The 19136-nt window shown below is 39.7% G+C and overlaps 1 protein-coding gene across 7 annotated transcripts in view; it reads right to left on the bottom strand.

The window, feature by feature from the left end:
- The window catches only part of LOC141788789 (cyclin-dependent kinase-like 5), a 74385-nt gene that overhangs the window by 48315 nt on the left and 6934 nt on the right, over window positions 1–19136 (bottom strand). For all 7 annotated transcript variants that reach the window (XM_074667855.1, XM_074667859.1, XM_074667857.1 and 4 more), the window contains exon 3: window positions 14840–14874. In XM_074667855.1, coding sequence (XP_074523956.1) covers window positions 14840–14874 — 35 coding nt within the window. The remainder of the gene's footprint in view (window positions 1–14839; window positions 14875–19136) is intronic.

A 19136-nucleotide genomic window follows, 5' to 3' on the forward strand; every position in this document is an offset into this window, starting at 1 on the left:
TATAAACATCAGTCAAAATAGTAAATTTGCTTAAATTTAAGCCACATCGGCCCAATGAGTCCACACATAAGTCTTATTTCAAGATACTGCATGCTGAAACAAGAACTCAATTAAATGTAATGAGTAAAAGTGGTTGCCATTGCAGCAAGCAAAATTGTCCGAGCCGTATTGACTCGAAACAACCTGCTAGGTCCTTAATTTTTAACTTTAACAATGTTTAATGACCTTGTACTTTCTTTTTATCTGAACTTGTAAGGTCAAGTCAGCTTACACCAAGCACAATGCAATATCATGGCTTCAAATTAGCTAAAATGAGGTGCCAGCTTGGCAGTGGTTTAGTTGTGCATCCCATGTACAAAGGTCAGAAAGTGCAAATACTGAACTCGAAACAAGTTTTCATAAATATTTTGGTAAAAAAAATGTCATACTAGACTTTATAGAATAAATAAAAAAAACGTGTTTAGTTCCTTGTTGTAAGACATTTTTATTTCTTACCCTACTGGCAGATTGTTTTTAGTCTTATTCATTTTTTTGTCTTTACAAGCAAATAAGGCCTTGTTTTTGACTTTTCTAGATATGAAATGTTTTTCTGGACTTGTCAGCTGAATGTGATTCTCATTGCATTTTTTATTATTACAGGGCTGTAAGGAGTCTCTAAGTGATCTCGCAAATGTCTCTCTTCTTGATATATGCCTGGTCGTAATCCACATTTTAAAATGAGATTATCAGCGCCAATATTACAGGTTACAGGTTATTTGAAATTGCTACTTCTTAGCTTACAGTTCGGGTCATTCAGGACCCGATTGATCAACAGCAGGCCTAGGTTTGTATGGCAACACCACGCCAGCTGACAAAGTTTAGTAGAGATAAGAGATAAAACACAGAGATCTGTGTTTTCCTCGATTTTGAACGATTTCTGTGATTAATTTAGGTGGTGAACACAGGTGTAACTGTCAGACAGAAAAAGGACAGAAGAGCAGAAGAAAGCTAAACAGGAGAGTGATACAGCCTGAGCTCAAAGCTAAATAGACATGTCTTAGAGCACCGGGCCATCAGTAGCTAAATATAGATGGCTACTAAACTACAGTACAAACTTTCAAACTTACATAGTTTGCTTGTTGTCACATTTCAAACAACAGCGCTATGTAACTGTTGATAAATACCTCACCTTGGTGAGTTGCATCTGGTAAAAAGTTGTCTTGAACAAAGAAATTTGTTGTGATCTTATCTCCATTTAATTAAAAAAAAACCCATACCTTGTTAAAAATCACATCTTTACAACAGTGTGCATGAGACTCCAGGCCAGAGGGTGGCACAGCAGTCCATTTAAAATAGATTCTCCTCATAGCACCCTTAATCAAAAGTGAAACACTCGTGTAGATTTCAGTTATATGGTTGAAGTCCACAAACAGACAGCACAGGTTTGATTACAACCTGTGGCACCTAAATGTCACTCTCTACTCACTCCCTGTTCCCTGCTATTCTCTCTCCCTTCCTCTTTGAATAAAGACATAAAAACGCCCCAAAAGATAACCTGAGTTGTAGAATCACCTTCTTTGGTTTGAACCCAATTTGCAGCTCTTTTACACGTCATTCCCCACTTTCACTTCTTGGTTTCTTTCTCTATCCTCTCAGCTAACTCTAACAGATAACAGAGGCAAAAAAGCCACAAAATATGTTTTCAAAGAGTCCAGTGATGTGATTCACATGATAAATTCCTGATTAATCATTCACTCTGCTGACCCCAAATTGATGTAAATCATCCATTTATGTCAAACTCTTTTTAAAATTGTTCAACATGTGCAGTTATTTCTAGGTAAGGCAGACAGATGTACTGATGTATTCTGGGTCAGTTGCTGCCATGTTAGGTTAGCCTGCTTTGTAATCTACACTAAGCAAATACAACCTGTGACATGTCAATGAACTCAAGGTCAAAACACAGCAAGCAGGAAGCTGATTTCTCATCTCAGTTTACTCACAGTTTCGTCAACAAAGTGAATTTACAAACTAAACTCCAGTACCACGTAACCAACCAGCTGAGAAAACGCAGAAACATGAAGAGCAACCAAATGTTTGACGTCCTAATGAGAAATGAATCTTCCCTCTTCTTGTTCAGAATTGATCCTTACCTGAAGACATTCATAAAACGCCATAAAGACATTTTAGTAAGAGTTGGGTATGTTGGGTAAAACTGAAGACAAAACACCAAGCTGACAGCAGCAACTCATGCAGCCAACACACAGTCTGTGTAAATACCACAAAGGCAAGAGCTTGAGCTGTCAGGTGCCACAGCTAACACGCATCTGACGCACATCCAAAACGCTCTCTATCTGAAGCCACTGTGCGCTTCCTAAGGACTGTACATGGCTCAAAAGGAGGGGGAAAAAATGGGATGCCTCTCGTAGCTCTGCATTTTGAAATTCATTTTCTGCCTTCTTTGTCTGTTCGTATAACGTTTCCAGCTTGAGCAACACATATGAATCACTGGATCACACAAGAACAGCTGCGACAGTGGAGATGGTATTGCCTAATCTCTGATGACAAGTCATCTGATGATTTTTGAAATATTTGGGTCTGAATCAAACTGGTACACCAACCCCACAGCCTCAGCTAAAGTCACATTTATTTGTCGAAGCTATTTTAAATGTTAAACTTATGAGACAGCTGCATACTGACTACACTAATATCCTCATTGAGGCTTAACGCTGTTTATCAAATACCTCAGACATTAAATGAAAAATGAGCTAGTGAGGTGCTAGAATCGTTATTTAGCTGTTTGAAGACAAAAACAGGAAACAACAATAACTGGAGTTTAAATGTCAACTTTAAATTCAGGACTTTGTCTGTCTACCTGTGCTATACACATTTCTGCATCAATGACTATTATTATTATTATAATAGCAAGAAAGAAATGATGCTCAGAAATCAACCAGCAGTCATTACTCAGACTCTTACACACCTTCAACTCTCAGTAAAAACAGCCTGATTTTATCCATAAAGGTCTTTGTTATCGTCTCAGTTTGTGTGGTTTAATCTGTGGTTAAATATGTAAGAGTAGCAATGGGACGAGTAATACTTAGGGGAAAAATAAATCAGGACTGACCAATTAAAGAATAGAAAATTGTTCTGGAGAACACAGATTTTAAAGGCAGAGCCTGCAGGATTTTCCTAAAAAAATAAGTTGTCCACTTATACAGGAATAATCCTGCTCTATCGTCTCCTATGGGCCTCTAAACATGTGTGTCAGTGTCTGTGTCTGCCTCAACCCTCTTCTCTGCCTGTATGTCGATGTTTTGGTTTTGGGACGTTTCTGGGTGGAGTGTTAGCCTGGTTACATCAGCCAATCATAGCACACCTGGTGCACAAGTGACTTTGCGTGCTGATGATTGCAAGTGGAAGAATCTGATTAGTGCAGCTACGATAGTGGACGAATCACGGAGGAAGAAAGACAAACACGGTGACATGAAATACCAAGCAGATACAACTTCCAGGCATTTGGAGAGCAGCACAAGATAAAGAACAATGGGAGTTGGTATGTGTCAAGTATCCGTGATTAGTTTGTGCTAACATGCCTAGCCAGGTGCATGGCTCTCAAGTCTCACCCACATAGAAGTGTGATGCTACAGGTTGTTGCTGGGCTAGTGAGTGTGTTCACTTAGTGTCGGTCAGAGGCTGTGGGTGTGGGCTGCCACTGGCACTGATCCAAGGAGGAGGAGCACAGTTTGAATGTTGTGTTTACAAACAAGTAACAAAAATACAGACCCTACCTTTAATATCAGTGATAATCTTTCACTGGTTTTTAACCAATATGATTACAACACAATCTGTCACGGTCTGTATGGAGAGCAAAAGCAGACAGGACACCATCAGCTATAAAAGCATCCTGACTTCGATTGGCAGTGAACTGGTGATGATTTATTCATCTCTATGAAAAAAATACCAGAGCGCCAGTGCAGCTAACAGCCAGTTCAAGATAGAACATTTCAACTTCAACCTGTTTGCCAATTTTTGGTTAAGTCAAGCAGTGTTTACCCTCCTGAATACATCAGAAATGATTCATTCAGTCTCCACTCAACAAATTCTGAAAGTTGTTTTCTTCTCCTCTGAGGGACATACCCGACAAATTTTAACTCTACTTTTACAAATCTCTGTTATGATGTTCAGCTGAAAAAACCTGAGACCCATTAATTGCAAGTAAGTCACTGTCAAGTTTTCAGGATCATACAGCTGAAGTCAGCCAAACCAAGTCATCTTTCTACACTCAGAAAAATGAAACATTGACTTTAATTAAATGTATTATGTCACCAGTTTCAAGTAAATGTATTAGGTAAGTTAAAACCAAAACTTTCAAGTTCGACTCAGCTGACTCTAAAATTATGGTTTTCAGCCAACAGATTGACATAATACATTAAATCAAAGTTAATTTTTCTGTTTCTTTTAATGGGAACTTGGTATTTAACATCAGTTCTCAACAGAAACAGATTAAAAGCAGAGATGAACTGTAAGCACACAGAAAAATAAGTCCTGACTGAAAGTTGTTCCCTGCTATCTGATAGTTGTATCAGATAACCTGAAAAGTGCCTTTTTTTGTACCCAAGTGATTTATTGAATCAGAAGCTGGGAGATGAGTTTAAGGATGAGTCATTGTAAAACTTAAAGATAGATTGATTAATCAGGTCACCAATGTATTGGACCAACAAACTAGTTTTGAAACAATAAGAATTAGCTGATGCCTGCAATCACTGTCATTTCTTTTAAATGATAACACATACAGTATTCCCCATCCTGAATGAGAGTATAAAGTTAAAAATAGGGAGGGTCCAATTAAAAATTCTGTTATAATGTACAGAACGATGCAGTGTATTATTGCTTCTTTTATTAATTTCAGTCATGTTCTGAAATATGAAGCATACCCAGATCTATTATCCATATCATAAATAACTTAAAATCCTTGACGTAACACACCAATTTACAGGCGACGTCATCAAAAACGTGCATGTGCATTTTGGCAACAGAAGCGGCGTTAAGCTCCAGTCATTCAGACGAGTTATCTTTTTACACGCTGCATTTCTCCACTAAAACCTCTGTCTACTGAAAGTCTGTCCACTTGTTGATGTTGTCCATTAACTCACTGACCCACTCATGAACCTGGGAGTTGCCAATTTAAGGTTGTTTGGGCAAAAAATGTGTTTTTTGGTGGTTAACACCCTCATGTCCCTTAACAAACCATTGTATTCTACAGCACTTCTGCTGCCATGGTGTGGACACAGCCATAACTGTTTACAGACAGTAAATTAGTCTATAGATGATAGACAAATGTGTTTTTGTTTTTTGTTTTTATTTTGGTTTCGTTTGATTAATAATATCGACCCGAATCTCTTCTATTTTGATAATTACAGGAGGCTGGACAAAGACCTGGATGTTTTCTGAAATATTTGACTAAGCCAAATGCTGTTTGGTCTTAATTCATTGAGTATAATTTTTATTACAGTTCAGAAGTTTTGTTATGTTGAATTATTGATTTATTGTATTTTACCAAGGACAAAACGACTACAAACGCAACATGCTATTGGCATATCAGCCATCTGCTTTCTATAATAATAATAATAATAATAATAATAATAATAATAATACATTTTATTATAATTTTTATAGAAAGCAGATGCTTTCTAGAAAGAAAAACAATGCCAACCTTGTGAAAGCTGAACACTGAGGGAACCTCAACGGTATAAAAAAGCCTTTGCAGCATAAAAACCCTTCTTCATGACATCATCCTCTCCCACAGCTCACTGTGTTTGGATGTTATAGGGCTTCATTGAATAAAAGCTTTACACGTTACATCCGTTCTATATCTGTCTCTATCCCGGATCCAATTATTCCCAATAAATACACGCACTGTGTAAACCAAATTTGAGGGGCGTGTCACAGGGGGATAAGTACAATCTGTAAGCACAAGCAGCTGCAACTCAGCCGCGGTTGTTATGTAGAGACACAGCCATTTCCTTTGACCAGAGCGCTCAGTCACAGCCGCACAAACCCCTCGATAAGCTTGTGTATTATTCTGCTTTGAAAGTGTCAGCATGTGTGTGTGTGTGTGTATGTGTGTGTGTGTGTGTGTGTGTGTGTGTGTGTGTGTGTGTGTGTGTGTGTGTGTGTGTGTGTGTGTGTGTAAATGCAGGGAGTGTGTGTTTAACTGTGCTCCCACGCCTGCATACATGCACACATAATTATTCAGCATGGATCTGCAAGTTGGCCCTTGAAAAAAACATGTTGGTCCATTCACACTAACAATACAATATTTTCCAGATGGCACTGGTCCACATTGATCTAGATCCAGAGAACGCAGCCTCCTGTGCTTTCACACATCCAACGGTAAAGTTACCAACAGACATCCTATCAAAGCTGCATATATAATAAAATCAGCAACACACATGGGAGGCCCACATATTCAGGGAAATGCCAAGACGTCCTGGGGATTGTTACTCCTCTGTTATATGCCTGACAAATAATGAAATTAAAATTAGCTTATTAATAAGAGATCCCAAATTAGCTGCATGAACTGAAGTCAAATCAAGTAATGAAAACACAGCTCGCTCTAAATGATTGCTTTTTAACTACAGCAACGTTACCACATTAGCTTTTCAGGGGGGACATATCCTATTCTTCCATCAGGGGTGTTCAATCCTCTGTGATGTAGATCAGAAATGACCACCTTTTACCTGCTGAAATTAAAGAGGGGGCAGAACTCGGCTAGCAGCATTTTCACACACAGCACCGCTCATTTTCACCCCCCATTGATACCTTACATTCAGGTTTCATTCATGGTTTAGACTTCTTTTTGATCAGTTTATTGTATAAGACTTAAAGGACTGTTGTTTCACAGTTTTGAATCTTAATATTGCTTTCTTTTGAACCGGGACCTGAGTTCATTCTTTTCCACCAACAATTGTGCTGCAGGATGACAATAAACCTCATTAAATCCTAGAATCTAGCTTCGATTTTTCAACGGGGGATTGTAATTGGAGAGCTTGCTGGCATTGTCAACATAATAATGATTTATTGACCAGCTGAGCTAAATATTTGATCCTGATTTTTCAAAACCCCAGAACAACATCGATTAGTTTTCAACAGCATAAGCAACACCACAGACAACCTGATAACGTGATTGTGTCAAATCTATTCCAAGACACATCTCCTCACCACCTGTTGACGCTGAGGTAAAAAGGTTTGTGTTATCTCAGGCTGGTCTCAGAGCAGGGGAATAATCACAGTTAGCAGCACATAGGGATGGGTACCAAATTAGGCACTTTTATGGGTACCGACCAAATTCTGTTAAAAGTACCAGGTACCAATTCATGTAAAATCAAAAGGTACCATGTTTAGGTACCTTAACTTATCCTTGTGACAGTGAGGGAGTGAAAGAGTTGGTGATTTTCCATGCTGGACATGAACACAGCATTGCAAGGATATATTGAAGAATAAATATGTTTAATTAAAAGAAAAGTCCAATTATTTAACAAATTGATATTTTTTACCACATAAACACAAAAAAGTACCAAAAGTTGGTACCGTTGAGTACCAGTACCGATTGCCAGGTATCAGGCACTGGTACCATATCATTTCAAATATGAAAGTTACCCATCCCAAGCAGCACAGATGTGAGAGCAGCCTGAAGAACTACTGGACCCCAAACATCTCTGATGGAGAAGAGTGTGGCAACTAGGGATGGCTACCAAATTAGGTACTTTTATAGGTACCGACCGAATTCAATCAAAAGTACCGGGTACCAATTCACGTAAAACCAAAAGGTACCATGTTTAGGTACCTAAATGCATCTTTGTGACTGTGAGGGAGTGGAAGAGTAGGCGATTTTCCATGCTGGACATGAACACAGCATTGCAAGGTTATATATTGAAGAATAAAAATGCTATATTGAAAAAATGTAATATTTTATTATTAATCAAATTGATATTTTTTACCACATAAACACAAAAAAGTAGCGAAAACTGGTACCATTGAGTACTGGTGCCGATTGCCAGGTATCGGGCATCAGTACATTGTTTCAAATGTGAAAGGTACCCATTCCTAGTGGCAACATCCTGTACTGCAACCCAGACACAGACAGCAGAGCTGGTGGCATCTCGGAGCTGCTGATCTCTACGAAATCACTCCAGCCAAGGTAGAGAGGTGGAGATAACAGTGTTAATGTTCAGAGCTGAGACATTTGAACAAGAAGCTGAGTGAGGACAGGAATGTCAACAGACAGATTTTCACCTCATCCAACATCACCTTTAATTTTGTGCTGGATGGTAAGGCATAACAAAAATGTGTCACAGTATTTTTGGGGGGATAGTGGCAAAAAGTGATTACATGTTTACTCATTCACGTCTGTGTAGGAACAACAGTGATACTAGCAAAGTTTTGGGTTTTAATCACAGAGACTTGTTGCTGTTACTTATCAAAACTCCGGGCGCAATTCACGTCACCTCTGGTCTGTGTTAAACTGCCTGTGATGCACTGCCTTGCTGTAAGGGTCAGTGCATGCGCAGTGCTGACACACATACTGAGCCTGTGAGCACAGAATGCTACAGTGAGGAGAGATGATGGACAAACATCTACAAATTCTTTATTAATGACACAGGATGTAAGCAGTGTACACAGCTGAAAAGGGACCCTGCCATATGACAGGCAGTGCAACCAGAGCACACCGAGATTAACAAGGAAGGGGAATAATTTGAGACACAACTGTATACAAGTGTTCTAAAAATCTATATTGCCGTGAAGAAGGTCAGTGGTACACCTTTTTCACCTGTATAACGCACAGCGATACTTCAGTTAAAATGTTCAGTTTGATGTGATTTAGAACAAGTAAGCAAGATAATATTCTAAACTGACAGCAAACTAAAATAATCAGTTTAATACTAAATCTTCCCCAAGGAAGTCGATAACCATGTAATTCAATGGAATCAGTAGGAAAAATGAATTTTCAGTCATTAAGTTATCTTGTAGCTTGTTCTCTCCAAGAAGACAGATGGGTCATAAGTGTGGTTACGTATAATGAACAGGTGGTTATGTAAATCAAAGTACTATCCCATCACAAAACGCTATTCACCAAGCATTATTCCTCAAACATAAGGTGCATTACATGATTTTTATGCTGTTGGCAAGCTGAGGAACTGTCAGAAACAGACCTGTGCTATCGTATATTTAGAATCACTGGAGTCCCAGCTAGTTGCTAACATTGTTTTCTAGGGTCAAAGGAAAGGATAGCCGGACAAAGCTAATTCAAAGAACTTAGTATTTCTGTTTTGTTTTCTCAAAAGGGACTTTTGTTGTCAGATGTTGTCACATTGCCAGTTGTCAGTAAGCAGTTTCAAAGACTTCATAGTTAAGCACTGAGGGGCGTCAGCAGAGATGATTTCAGGTGTTTTTGGACCAGCCTGTTTTTTAATATTGAGCACTGCATGTTGGAAAGACTGCAATCCTCCCTTACTACTAATCACAGTAGAGCAGTGTTTCTCAATTCCGGTCCTGGGGCCCCCCTGCCCTGTATGTTTTAGATGTTACCCTACTCCAGCACACCTGATTCAAATGAATGGCTCGTTATCAGGCTCGAGCAGAGCTTGATGACGAGCTGATCATTTAAATCAGGTGTGTTGGATTGGCAGGGGGGCCCCAGGACCGGAATTGAGAAACACTGCAGTAGAGCAAGGGCGAGACAAATACAGCCATCAAATCCAACATGAAGCAATAATTGTTGAACAACAGCAATAAGGGAGAAAAAGTCACAGCTGTTGGTCCCTAAGTATCCCACATTACTCCAGCTCTGTCTACTCCCTCCACCTACTTTATCTCTCCCTTCAGTCAGAGCAGGTAATCTACGTTGCTCTGACATTTTTACTTCAGTGGATCTAATGTATCATAGCAACCAGATGCAGCCAAAGCTGCAGCTGGAAAACCACTGTGGCTCCAAAAGGCTCTCAAACAACCCAAACTGGGTTTCAGAGCATATCCTGATGTTTTGATGCTTCAGTGGACCAAGAGAGATTCAAACAGGGGCCACGCTGATAATTTAGGACATTACGATAGATTTCTTTCTTTGTCTGAACACTTATTCATGATTCAACCAGTGTACACTCTAAAAGCTTTCATCAGCTGCTCTTCAGCTTTATCACAACTTGTCAACACATTCTGTGAAAGAGAAAGGCTTCGTTTACAGCTCCTGTGAGTAACTTTTGATTTTCATCGACTTTGGTAAACACTGTGGAGAAAGTGGAGCCTCTGCTCTTCACTGATGTCCAGGCCAAGTGTAATTTGTGTTTTCCGATTAAAAAAAAATTGCCATGCTTTCATTAAACGTTGATCGTGTCACTTACTGTGAACTGTGCTATAAATATGTTAAAAGGCTGTTTCTGCAACATGCTCTTATGTACATGACCTGGCAGTAGTTACAAACATTAGGGAATATGTGAAGATTATAGATTAAATTTATTAAATATGAATTTCTTGACTTGAATAAAGCAGGGTTTATTCGGGTTTTTATTTGTCAAACAGAAAACATCTAAATTCAACGTTTTTACTTCACAGCTCAACTGTAAATTGAGAACATTCAACATCAACTTACAATCAACACAGTGTTTAAAAAAGTCATTCATACTTTCATCCCTGTGCATAAAAACATGTTGTTCTACTCAATGCACGTAATAATGTATGATATCTTTAGATCTGCATTCTGAACAGTGTCCACAGCCGAGTTAAAGAGGGCCACACCAAAGTCAACATCTGCAGTTAAAAATAGTATTATATGTTGGATTATTTCTGTTTTTACCCAAGCCTCTCAGAGCAGCTGATCCTTCTGCAGTTTTAATCTGAGTCGTTCTGATCAAGCTTTCACTGAATAAGTGTTTTGTGAAAAAGAAAGTCATTATTCCCTCAGGATGATAAATATTTGCGATGATGGTGCTGATGACAGATTTTCGCACAGTGAAGACGTGTCACAGACAAAGAAACAGCCTCCGTCTGTTGTGTGGACCTAACTGTGGTCTATTGATGGAGGTTCTCTTGTATAAAATGGAAACATTGGCATTTGCAGCTGCCTGGGCCGGGGATCAATCAGTCTGAACAATACAGCTCAGTAATTATAGGCTGTGATTCCGGCTTACAGCGGGGCTTTTCTTCTTTTTCTCCTCTCGCTCAGCATCAGTCTGCTGCTGCTGTCTTTTCCATTTCTAACACTACAGCTAACTGGCTCACATCAGAAACCTGTGCTAATGGATACACAGAGTAAGGTCACTGCTGTAATAAACATGGTAATGACGGCAGCAGATTGCAGAAGAGGAGAAGCATCAAGGATTTTGATGAGGAAAGCTCAGAAAGTGTTTTGTTTCCTGCAGATCTCTGTAAGTAGGAGGTAGTTAGTCTCTCTTATTCATGCTGGATTGCCGTCAAATCGTGGCACAGCCTCTTCCTTAAATGGGCTGAGATGACAAAGCTAGAACTGCAGTGTGGGTCGCCTGCTTTTCATAGCCCTGCTGTTTTATTGTTTCAGGATTTTTTTTGTTCTGTCTTTTTCTTTTTCTGCCGCTAAAAAATTCATTGCTCCAATGTAAAATGGCCTATCTGAGATGCTTCTACATGAATGAAAAACATAAAGTGGCAGACGGGGGAAGAATTTAAGTTGACAAATGTGTTGTCATTCAAAGCGGAGCCTTGTCGGCGATTAATCCAAGCGGAGACAAAAGAATGACGATTTATCATGCATCTGTCCATGGGAGACACTTAAAGCCTCACAGTGCGACTGATGGACCACTGTGGGGAACTAACATGGACTCACCAGGTGCATGAAAACCACTGGTCTCACAAAAGCCTTGGAGAACATAAGAGGGCTCATTTTCACTGGTCTGTTGCAGCATTTAAAAACCCCAAACAGGCATCAATTAAACTCAACAAACCACATCTCATTTAATAACAGACATGCAGGAGAAGCTGCTGCGCACTTCTTTTCAGCTCGGCAGTCTGTTCTTTTGAATCATTTGATAATATTATCAATAAGCCCATTTGCTCATAACATAAAAATGAAAGTAGTTTTGGATATCAAAAAAAACATTAGACTGTGACGACTCCAGCGTCCTTTCTATATCATACCCTGTCCCCTTGGGAAAACTTCACTTTGTGAGAGACATTTTCAGGAGTCTTTAAGAGAAAAACCCTTTTTATTGGTTATCAGTAGCATGAAAACACAAGATCCAACTAAAGTTTTCTGATTTCCTCAGCTCAATTTGTCTCTAAAGCCCCATTTCCACCAAGCAATTCAGCTCTGTTTGTCTCAGTACGGCACACATTTTGTGGAGACTAATCCAAGGACAGGTCCCCAAATTACGAACCCACACTGTCTGACTTTTTGGGACCCTTCTGTTAGGGTGAACCACACCAGAAGGTGTAGCTAGAACAATGCAATCCACTGACTGGTCAAAAGAATAGTCACTTAGCATGTGACAGCGGCTGCATTTCTTGTGGCGGCACACAGTCTTCTCTGAAACAAAGCTTGATTGTGCTTTGTAACGATTAGCCAGATGGAAATCACAAAGAAGAATAATTGCTGGATGTCTTCTATCGATGCTCTTTGTTTACAATGTCACGTTTTTCTTCTTTGTTTAACTTATTAGCCAGATACACAATGTCACACTGCTGTGCCTTCACGCTAGTACGTAACTGATGTGGCTATCGCAAGCAGCAAGTGTCCACACCAAGCCAAAAAAAAAGCAGATTTCACAGCAGAAATAAACCTATTTACAGCTTGGTTCAAAAGCGTCTCCTGTCTGAATCCCTGATTTCACTACTGGCACATACTGCATGGGGGTGAATTTTTTCTAACTCAGCAGTTTAAAAGATATTAAGATCGCGAGCTCACCCAATCAAAGGCACAGCTTAGCTCACGTGACTAACTGGTGCCCTATAGCTGTACTCGAAGCTCTCACTTCTAATATGGCCGCGATAGCCGATTTGTTTCACAAATCCATTTCAGAAACAAACTGGTGACAGTTAGACTATGTCCTTTAATTATACAGTTTATGGGCTATCAACATCTGACTTACACGCCGCCTACCAAGAGGGAGCACGATTGGCTGTGGAAACACAAACAGGATCAGGCTTTACTGATCTGACCTGTACCAAACTGTCCGGATCCACACAAAACTGCTTGGTAGAAACTGGGCTTCACATTAGAAATGAAGGGTTGGAGACCTTATTCCAAGTTTTAAGTCAGAAGAAAATACAATACTGACGTTACTACCAGAATTCTGATGGTACGGCCACACTTAACGCAAATTTGTGGCGCGATTACATACAAAGTCAATCCAAAGACGCGTTTAGACGCAGATTCACCTCGGCCGGTACGTTTGGGGCGTTTGTGCATTTGGGCGGCAGACGCGAATTTGTTTGAGTTGAAAATTTTGAACTCTTGGCGCGAATTCACGTGAAGGCTTGCTGTGGCCGCCAATCAGCGATGACATTCCCCCATGACGTCATTGATTTGATGACATTGGGGGGGAACCGCCACCTGCTCCGGCTCCAGCTCCGCTGGAAGATGGAGGAGAAAACAATCTGTGCAGTGTGTCATTATTTAGACTTATACGATACGACGTGTGTACTCTACAGAGACTGGAAAAAAAAGAGCAGGCTTGGGTGAAAGTCACTGAGGAGACAGGTTTTGAGAGTAAGCTCTGTTAACATTCGTTCCCAGCTGGATTTGCCTGCATCACTGAGTCCGACTGTGTTTTCCTCAGTGGAGTTTTGAGCCTGATAGAGAGGAGGAAAGAGCAGGGCAGAGCCAGGGAAAAGATGGAAGTTCTCTAACGTCCTCTCTTTCCTTGACCCCTTCATTATCCCCACGGAGAACTCCGGGAACATGGGTTGGGGGTTCGGGTGGTCAGGGGTTCGGAGGGTCGAGGATGCAGGGAACAGCCAGGCAGGGCCGGTAGATTACCAGGGAGAGGCAGCAGGCATTGATTGTGATCTCCAAAGCTTTCACACACTCTCCTGCTCATGCTTTTAAAACCACAGCCCATTGTTTTTCAGCTGCTCTTTTGGGCTTTCAGACTTTAAATGAACAGGTTCTCTACTCCGCATGCGCAGTGCCGCACTAAGCTTGTCAGCTTGTCAGCTTGTCAAAATAGTCCAGCGGCGAGACTCAGGCGTTCACACGGAGCAAGACAGGCGATTCGCGCAAATAAATTCGCGTGTTCGCATTTGGTGTGGCCGCACCATAACAACTTGATTGGTCCTGACACCGAAATCTTTACAAATGGCTACTTCATTCATAAAAAACTTTGACCACAAAAATCATGATAGGGAAAATTTAAAAACATGTTAAATATTTCTAAAACAAATCTCTGAGCTTTTAGCAAGCGCTCCTTGAATAGCAGAGGAAGACAATGTGCACCTGTTTGGGACTATTTCTGGTAGCAGTTGAATCCTCATTTTGGACAGTGGTAATGACCATGAATGAGGGACTGACTGAAATTAAATGAGTGAGTTCCTGAGGAAATTAAACCCTGAGCTCACTGATGGCAGAAAGAGACAATATGTTGCCAGCAGCATCACTTCATTGATGGATTTAGTTTTTTCATAAACCCATAAAAACAGAACATAGAGTATCCAAAATTCACTGTTTTGGACCTGTCTGACAATGTTTACCTGAACTTTGACATGAAGAAAGTTTTTCAGTAACTTCAAAATCATATATGTTGGTCACAAAAAGTAAAAGCACGTATAAAGAGACTGACAAATGGTTTGACAAGACAAAACTGATGAGGTTTGATTAAACTGTAAACAATCTTACCTTGTGTCTGCACTTCAAAACAACACCATAGGCACCTGAAAGAGAATCAAACCACAGATTTAACTGGGGTTTACCATCGCTTATACAAAGAGTTTTCCTGAACCTAACACATTAGTTTTGCCTTTTCAAGTAGAGCAGCTGCTTCAGGCCCACATCAAATAATCATAGAAATGACAGAATAAATTTGTTCTAAAGAGGTAGTTTGTGATTTGAGCGAAAACTGTAATCATCAGAAAACGAAAACTGGCTGGACCACAAGAGTTTTAGAGAGCTGGAAAACAAGTCCAGAAGCGCCTTTTATTTCAGCACACAACAACAGAGGAGAAAAGGGCTTTAAATCCTTTTTGTCAATGCTCCTCATATGTTCACATGAATTAAAGAAAAACATCCCCCACTATAAAAGGACAGGTGGCTCTGAAAGTAGGACACAAGTGTTGGCAAGCTACTGTAGCTCTGATGTTATCGACCCTGGCAGTCACACACACAAATCCCCCGAGGGTTCAAGAGGAATTCATGGACTGAGCAGGCATATGACAAACCACTCCTTCACCAGCACATCAGAGCTACAGGGAGTCATCACAAAAGGACACTTTCACACACTTACAGTCTCTCTAATATGCTGTAGATATTTCAAACACTGAACCTGAGACAGGTACCTTCAGGAGGTTCCCAAAAACTTTGATTCCAGACTAGTTTCACACGTAAGTTTTGATATTTTAAAAGCAAAATGTTCATGTTTTTAAAGGGATGACTCATGTCTCTCTGTTTGTTTCCTTTGCAGGAATCATCTCTTTCTTTTTTTAGTTGCTTACAATTGCTGTTTGCCACTTTGAAATTCAGTTCCTTGTATTTTCATCTTGAGTTTCCTTGAACCATTATTTTCACGTCTTCTCCATTTCTCTTAGATTTAGTTTGTGTGTTATTTATTTTTCAATAAATGCACAAGATGTCATGGAGACATGCAATTCCGATAAAAAGAATTGTATGATATACTTTAAACTTAACACAAAAAGTAATGAACTTTGTGTTTGGTAGATCATTTCTTTGTTGTAACAATGCGTCTTGGCAATAAATCATTTACCATTGTAAAGCCTGTTTACTTCCCTTCAAAATTATGGCACATTTATGAGTAACAGACATTTGTGGGATGAGCAGCAAAGCTGGGTCTGTGGGTTGCACCATTTAAGATTTTGCCAAATCTTCTCTGCCAATGCCAAATGGTGGTTTGGGCCGATACCGATTTTTATTTGTTATAACTAATGTTCTAATCTTATTTTATTGAAAATCATTGACCAATACCCGTGAAACAATAAAATCTTTATGTTTTAACTTAAACAACCGATAAAGTGTTCTGAGTTTTTGGTCCCAGACCTTCCCGGGGTATATAAGATCAGTTTCATATACAAGGATGGGCCGATCCCTGATCCCCAAAAATTCAGGAAATCGGCACGTGCGTGTCTAGTTATGATGAGCGATTTCAAAATACAACCAACAATTCAAAACGTGGCAAATATGTACATGAAGTAACAAAGAATTGGATATCTGATAAAAAAAAATACTGTTGTCTTGGGAATTTTTTTTTGTTTTTTTGGTTTCAGGTGAGGCCCCGGTTAATCTTTGTTTCAAGGGCTTTGTAGCTCTTCCCCTTGAGCTTAGGGAAAACCAGGACACCACTTCACTGCACCTCTACACACAGAACCAACGGCTAGGAGATAGAATTGGGATTTTCCCTGAGACCTTGTAAAACATTTTGTAGGCCTGAATTAAAAAAAAAAAATCGAGGACACAAGGGCATGTTACTCCAAATTTTACATAGGCCAGTAGAAAGATCAAGTGAATGCAGATAATCTGTGAGGATTAGGACATCCAAAGTGTTGAATGAATGTTTTCAGTATTATACTTTTAGTACATCTTTTCCATGATTATTAGTAATATTTTCTAATTTTAAGCTGCTCTGTAGGTAGGTTAACCCTCTTGGTTTGTGTTGTGTGCAGAGGTGGGTTATTTTTGATCACTGCAATCAATTATATAACAAAGTGATGTGACCAAAGTGTTTCTTACATATCTTTAAAAAAATCTAGTGTAAGACTCCTGAAGACTTTTTAAGGATCTGAAGAACCCTGATAAGACCCAAGACTCTTTTCTTGTCATAACTAAAATCTCTGCTCCTCCTTCTCTGTTTTTTGTACTCAAAAATTACACAAATACTCACCAAAACTGTTGAATCTGGAAACTGTGTTTGTGCCTAAAAGCCGACATTTAGCTTTAGGCTCCTAATGAATTTTTTTTAAAGTCTGTTTCATTTGAGTCTCTCATTTTTGCTGTTTTTTTGATTGGACAGTTGAAGAGAGACAGGAAATATTGGGTGTTGGGGTGATGTGCAGTGATCGCTGTGATGAGAGCTAAAGCTTCTGTCTATGAGACACGTATTACAACTTTTGGCCAATCGGTGCCTAAGAATCCCTTTTTTTTTCCTCTTTCTTTTCTTTCTTTGGCAGGACAGCTGAGGAGAGACAGGGAGCATTAAAGCAGATAGCAGGCGGGAGGCATGCAGCAAAGAAACCAGGTCAGAAGACGAACCAGTAATCGTTAGGATGAGGCTCGCTTAGCTGAGGAGATAAACTGGCACCCCAAGCCGATCATTTTTTATCAAAGCGCAACAAACCCTGGAGCACGGTTTAGCTCAGCAGTTAAACGGCACAGTACGAGGCAGACAACCTGTGGCCCTTTACCTCCTGTCATCCCTCTTTCCTTCTTCCTGCTGTCCTTCCCTGTCTACCGTCTTAATACCAAATAACAGTATTCAAGGGCCACAATTTTAAAAAGCAACCAACACAGAAATTGTGTCCATTAATTCAAGACAGTCATGAGTTTAAACAAGATGTAGACATTAAACTGCTTTTTGTTTGGACCTAAAAAACTCAATTTTGAATTGAATGAAATATGTGTTTGCTCCAAAATCTCAGATGTAACTTAAAAAAAAATGCACTTAGAGATCAGTTAATTGTGATATGAAAGCCTTAAAAATCCAACAACATGCCCTGTCTGCCTTAGAGAAAAAAAGAAAAACCTTCTCTTCATTTATCCTTCCTCTCAGAAAAGAAGCTTGATGATATTATGTAACACTTGGTGTGTTTGTAATGGCTGGACTGAGCCGACATGCTGCACTCAGTCCTAAATGATTACCAAAATTGACTGACCTCAAGATCACTGAGGAAAAATCTATGATGCTGCTGGATCAAGTGGAGCACACTGTGCCATGAGTGCAGAGGCAGAGAGTTGAGCCGGAGAGAGAAACTTCTACAACTTTACAGTTTAATGTGGAACAGAAAGTGCTGACTTCCCTCCAGAACCACTCATCTTTGGTCGACCACTCAGCCTTCAAATCCGGCTCAAAGTTTGCCTGTGTCTTCTAGGGACACATTATACGAACATTATGAAACTTCTAGGATGTGGGAGTATGGGTGTTAAAACTGGGACAAGTGGGTGTCTTCACCTCAGGGCTCCTGCCACTTTTTATCAACCAAGAGGCTCAGAGCTGTGAGAGGCATTTTGAAGGAAATTCAAATCCCCTCGCCCCACCAATATTTACTGCAAGAAAACTGAATCAGGAAAGTTACCTCTTTAAAACAAATACACAGGTTTCAGGCCCCGTTGACATTACAACGTTGCATCCAAAAATGCTAAAACGCAGAGAAAAAAAAAATCTGCACACGTAAACGCTGAGGGGCTAAAAACACTGTAGTAAGCACCTCTGGAGGCCGTTTTCAAAAGTTTGCGTTTTAGGTTGGAAACGCAGCTTCTGTGTAAATGCAAGGCTGAAACGCAACAAAACTTTTGCGTTTCACCCTTAAGCCATTGTCCTGTAAACGGCCCCTCAGTCAAAATCTTTCCTTATTAGGCCCAAATTTTGCTGGATGATGTGTTATCCCCCAATTATTGGCGATAAACAATATTATTGACAATATTAATTTGAGAACAAATTACCCACTAATATTATAATAATATATCATAATAATGCAATACACCATTTGAAAAGCAAAAAAACAAATATTTCTCATGAGCTTTTACTTTTGTAATTGGAATATCAATAACTTTCAACAATCCAATAAAAAATGAAATAAAATGGGCTCTCATTCAAAAGTATCACTTGAATAAAAAACAGTATTACAGTGCAGCAATCTTTTTGGGAATGTAGCAAGCTCGATTTCTGTGTCCATTTAAACCGTCATCATCCAGGTCAGAGTTACACTGAGTACACTCCAAACCGAGGAAACTGGACTGTTCAGAGTTTGTG

Source organism: Halichoeres trimaculatus, unplaced genomic scaffold, assembly GCF_033239565.1.
Source record: "Halichoeres trimaculatus isolate MK-OKI-2021-1 unplaced genomic scaffold, fHalTri1.1 fHalTri1_scaffold_4, whole genome shotgun sequence".
NCBI lineage: Eukaryota > Metazoa > Chordata > Actinopteri > Labriformes > Labridae > Halichoeres > Halichoeres trimaculatus.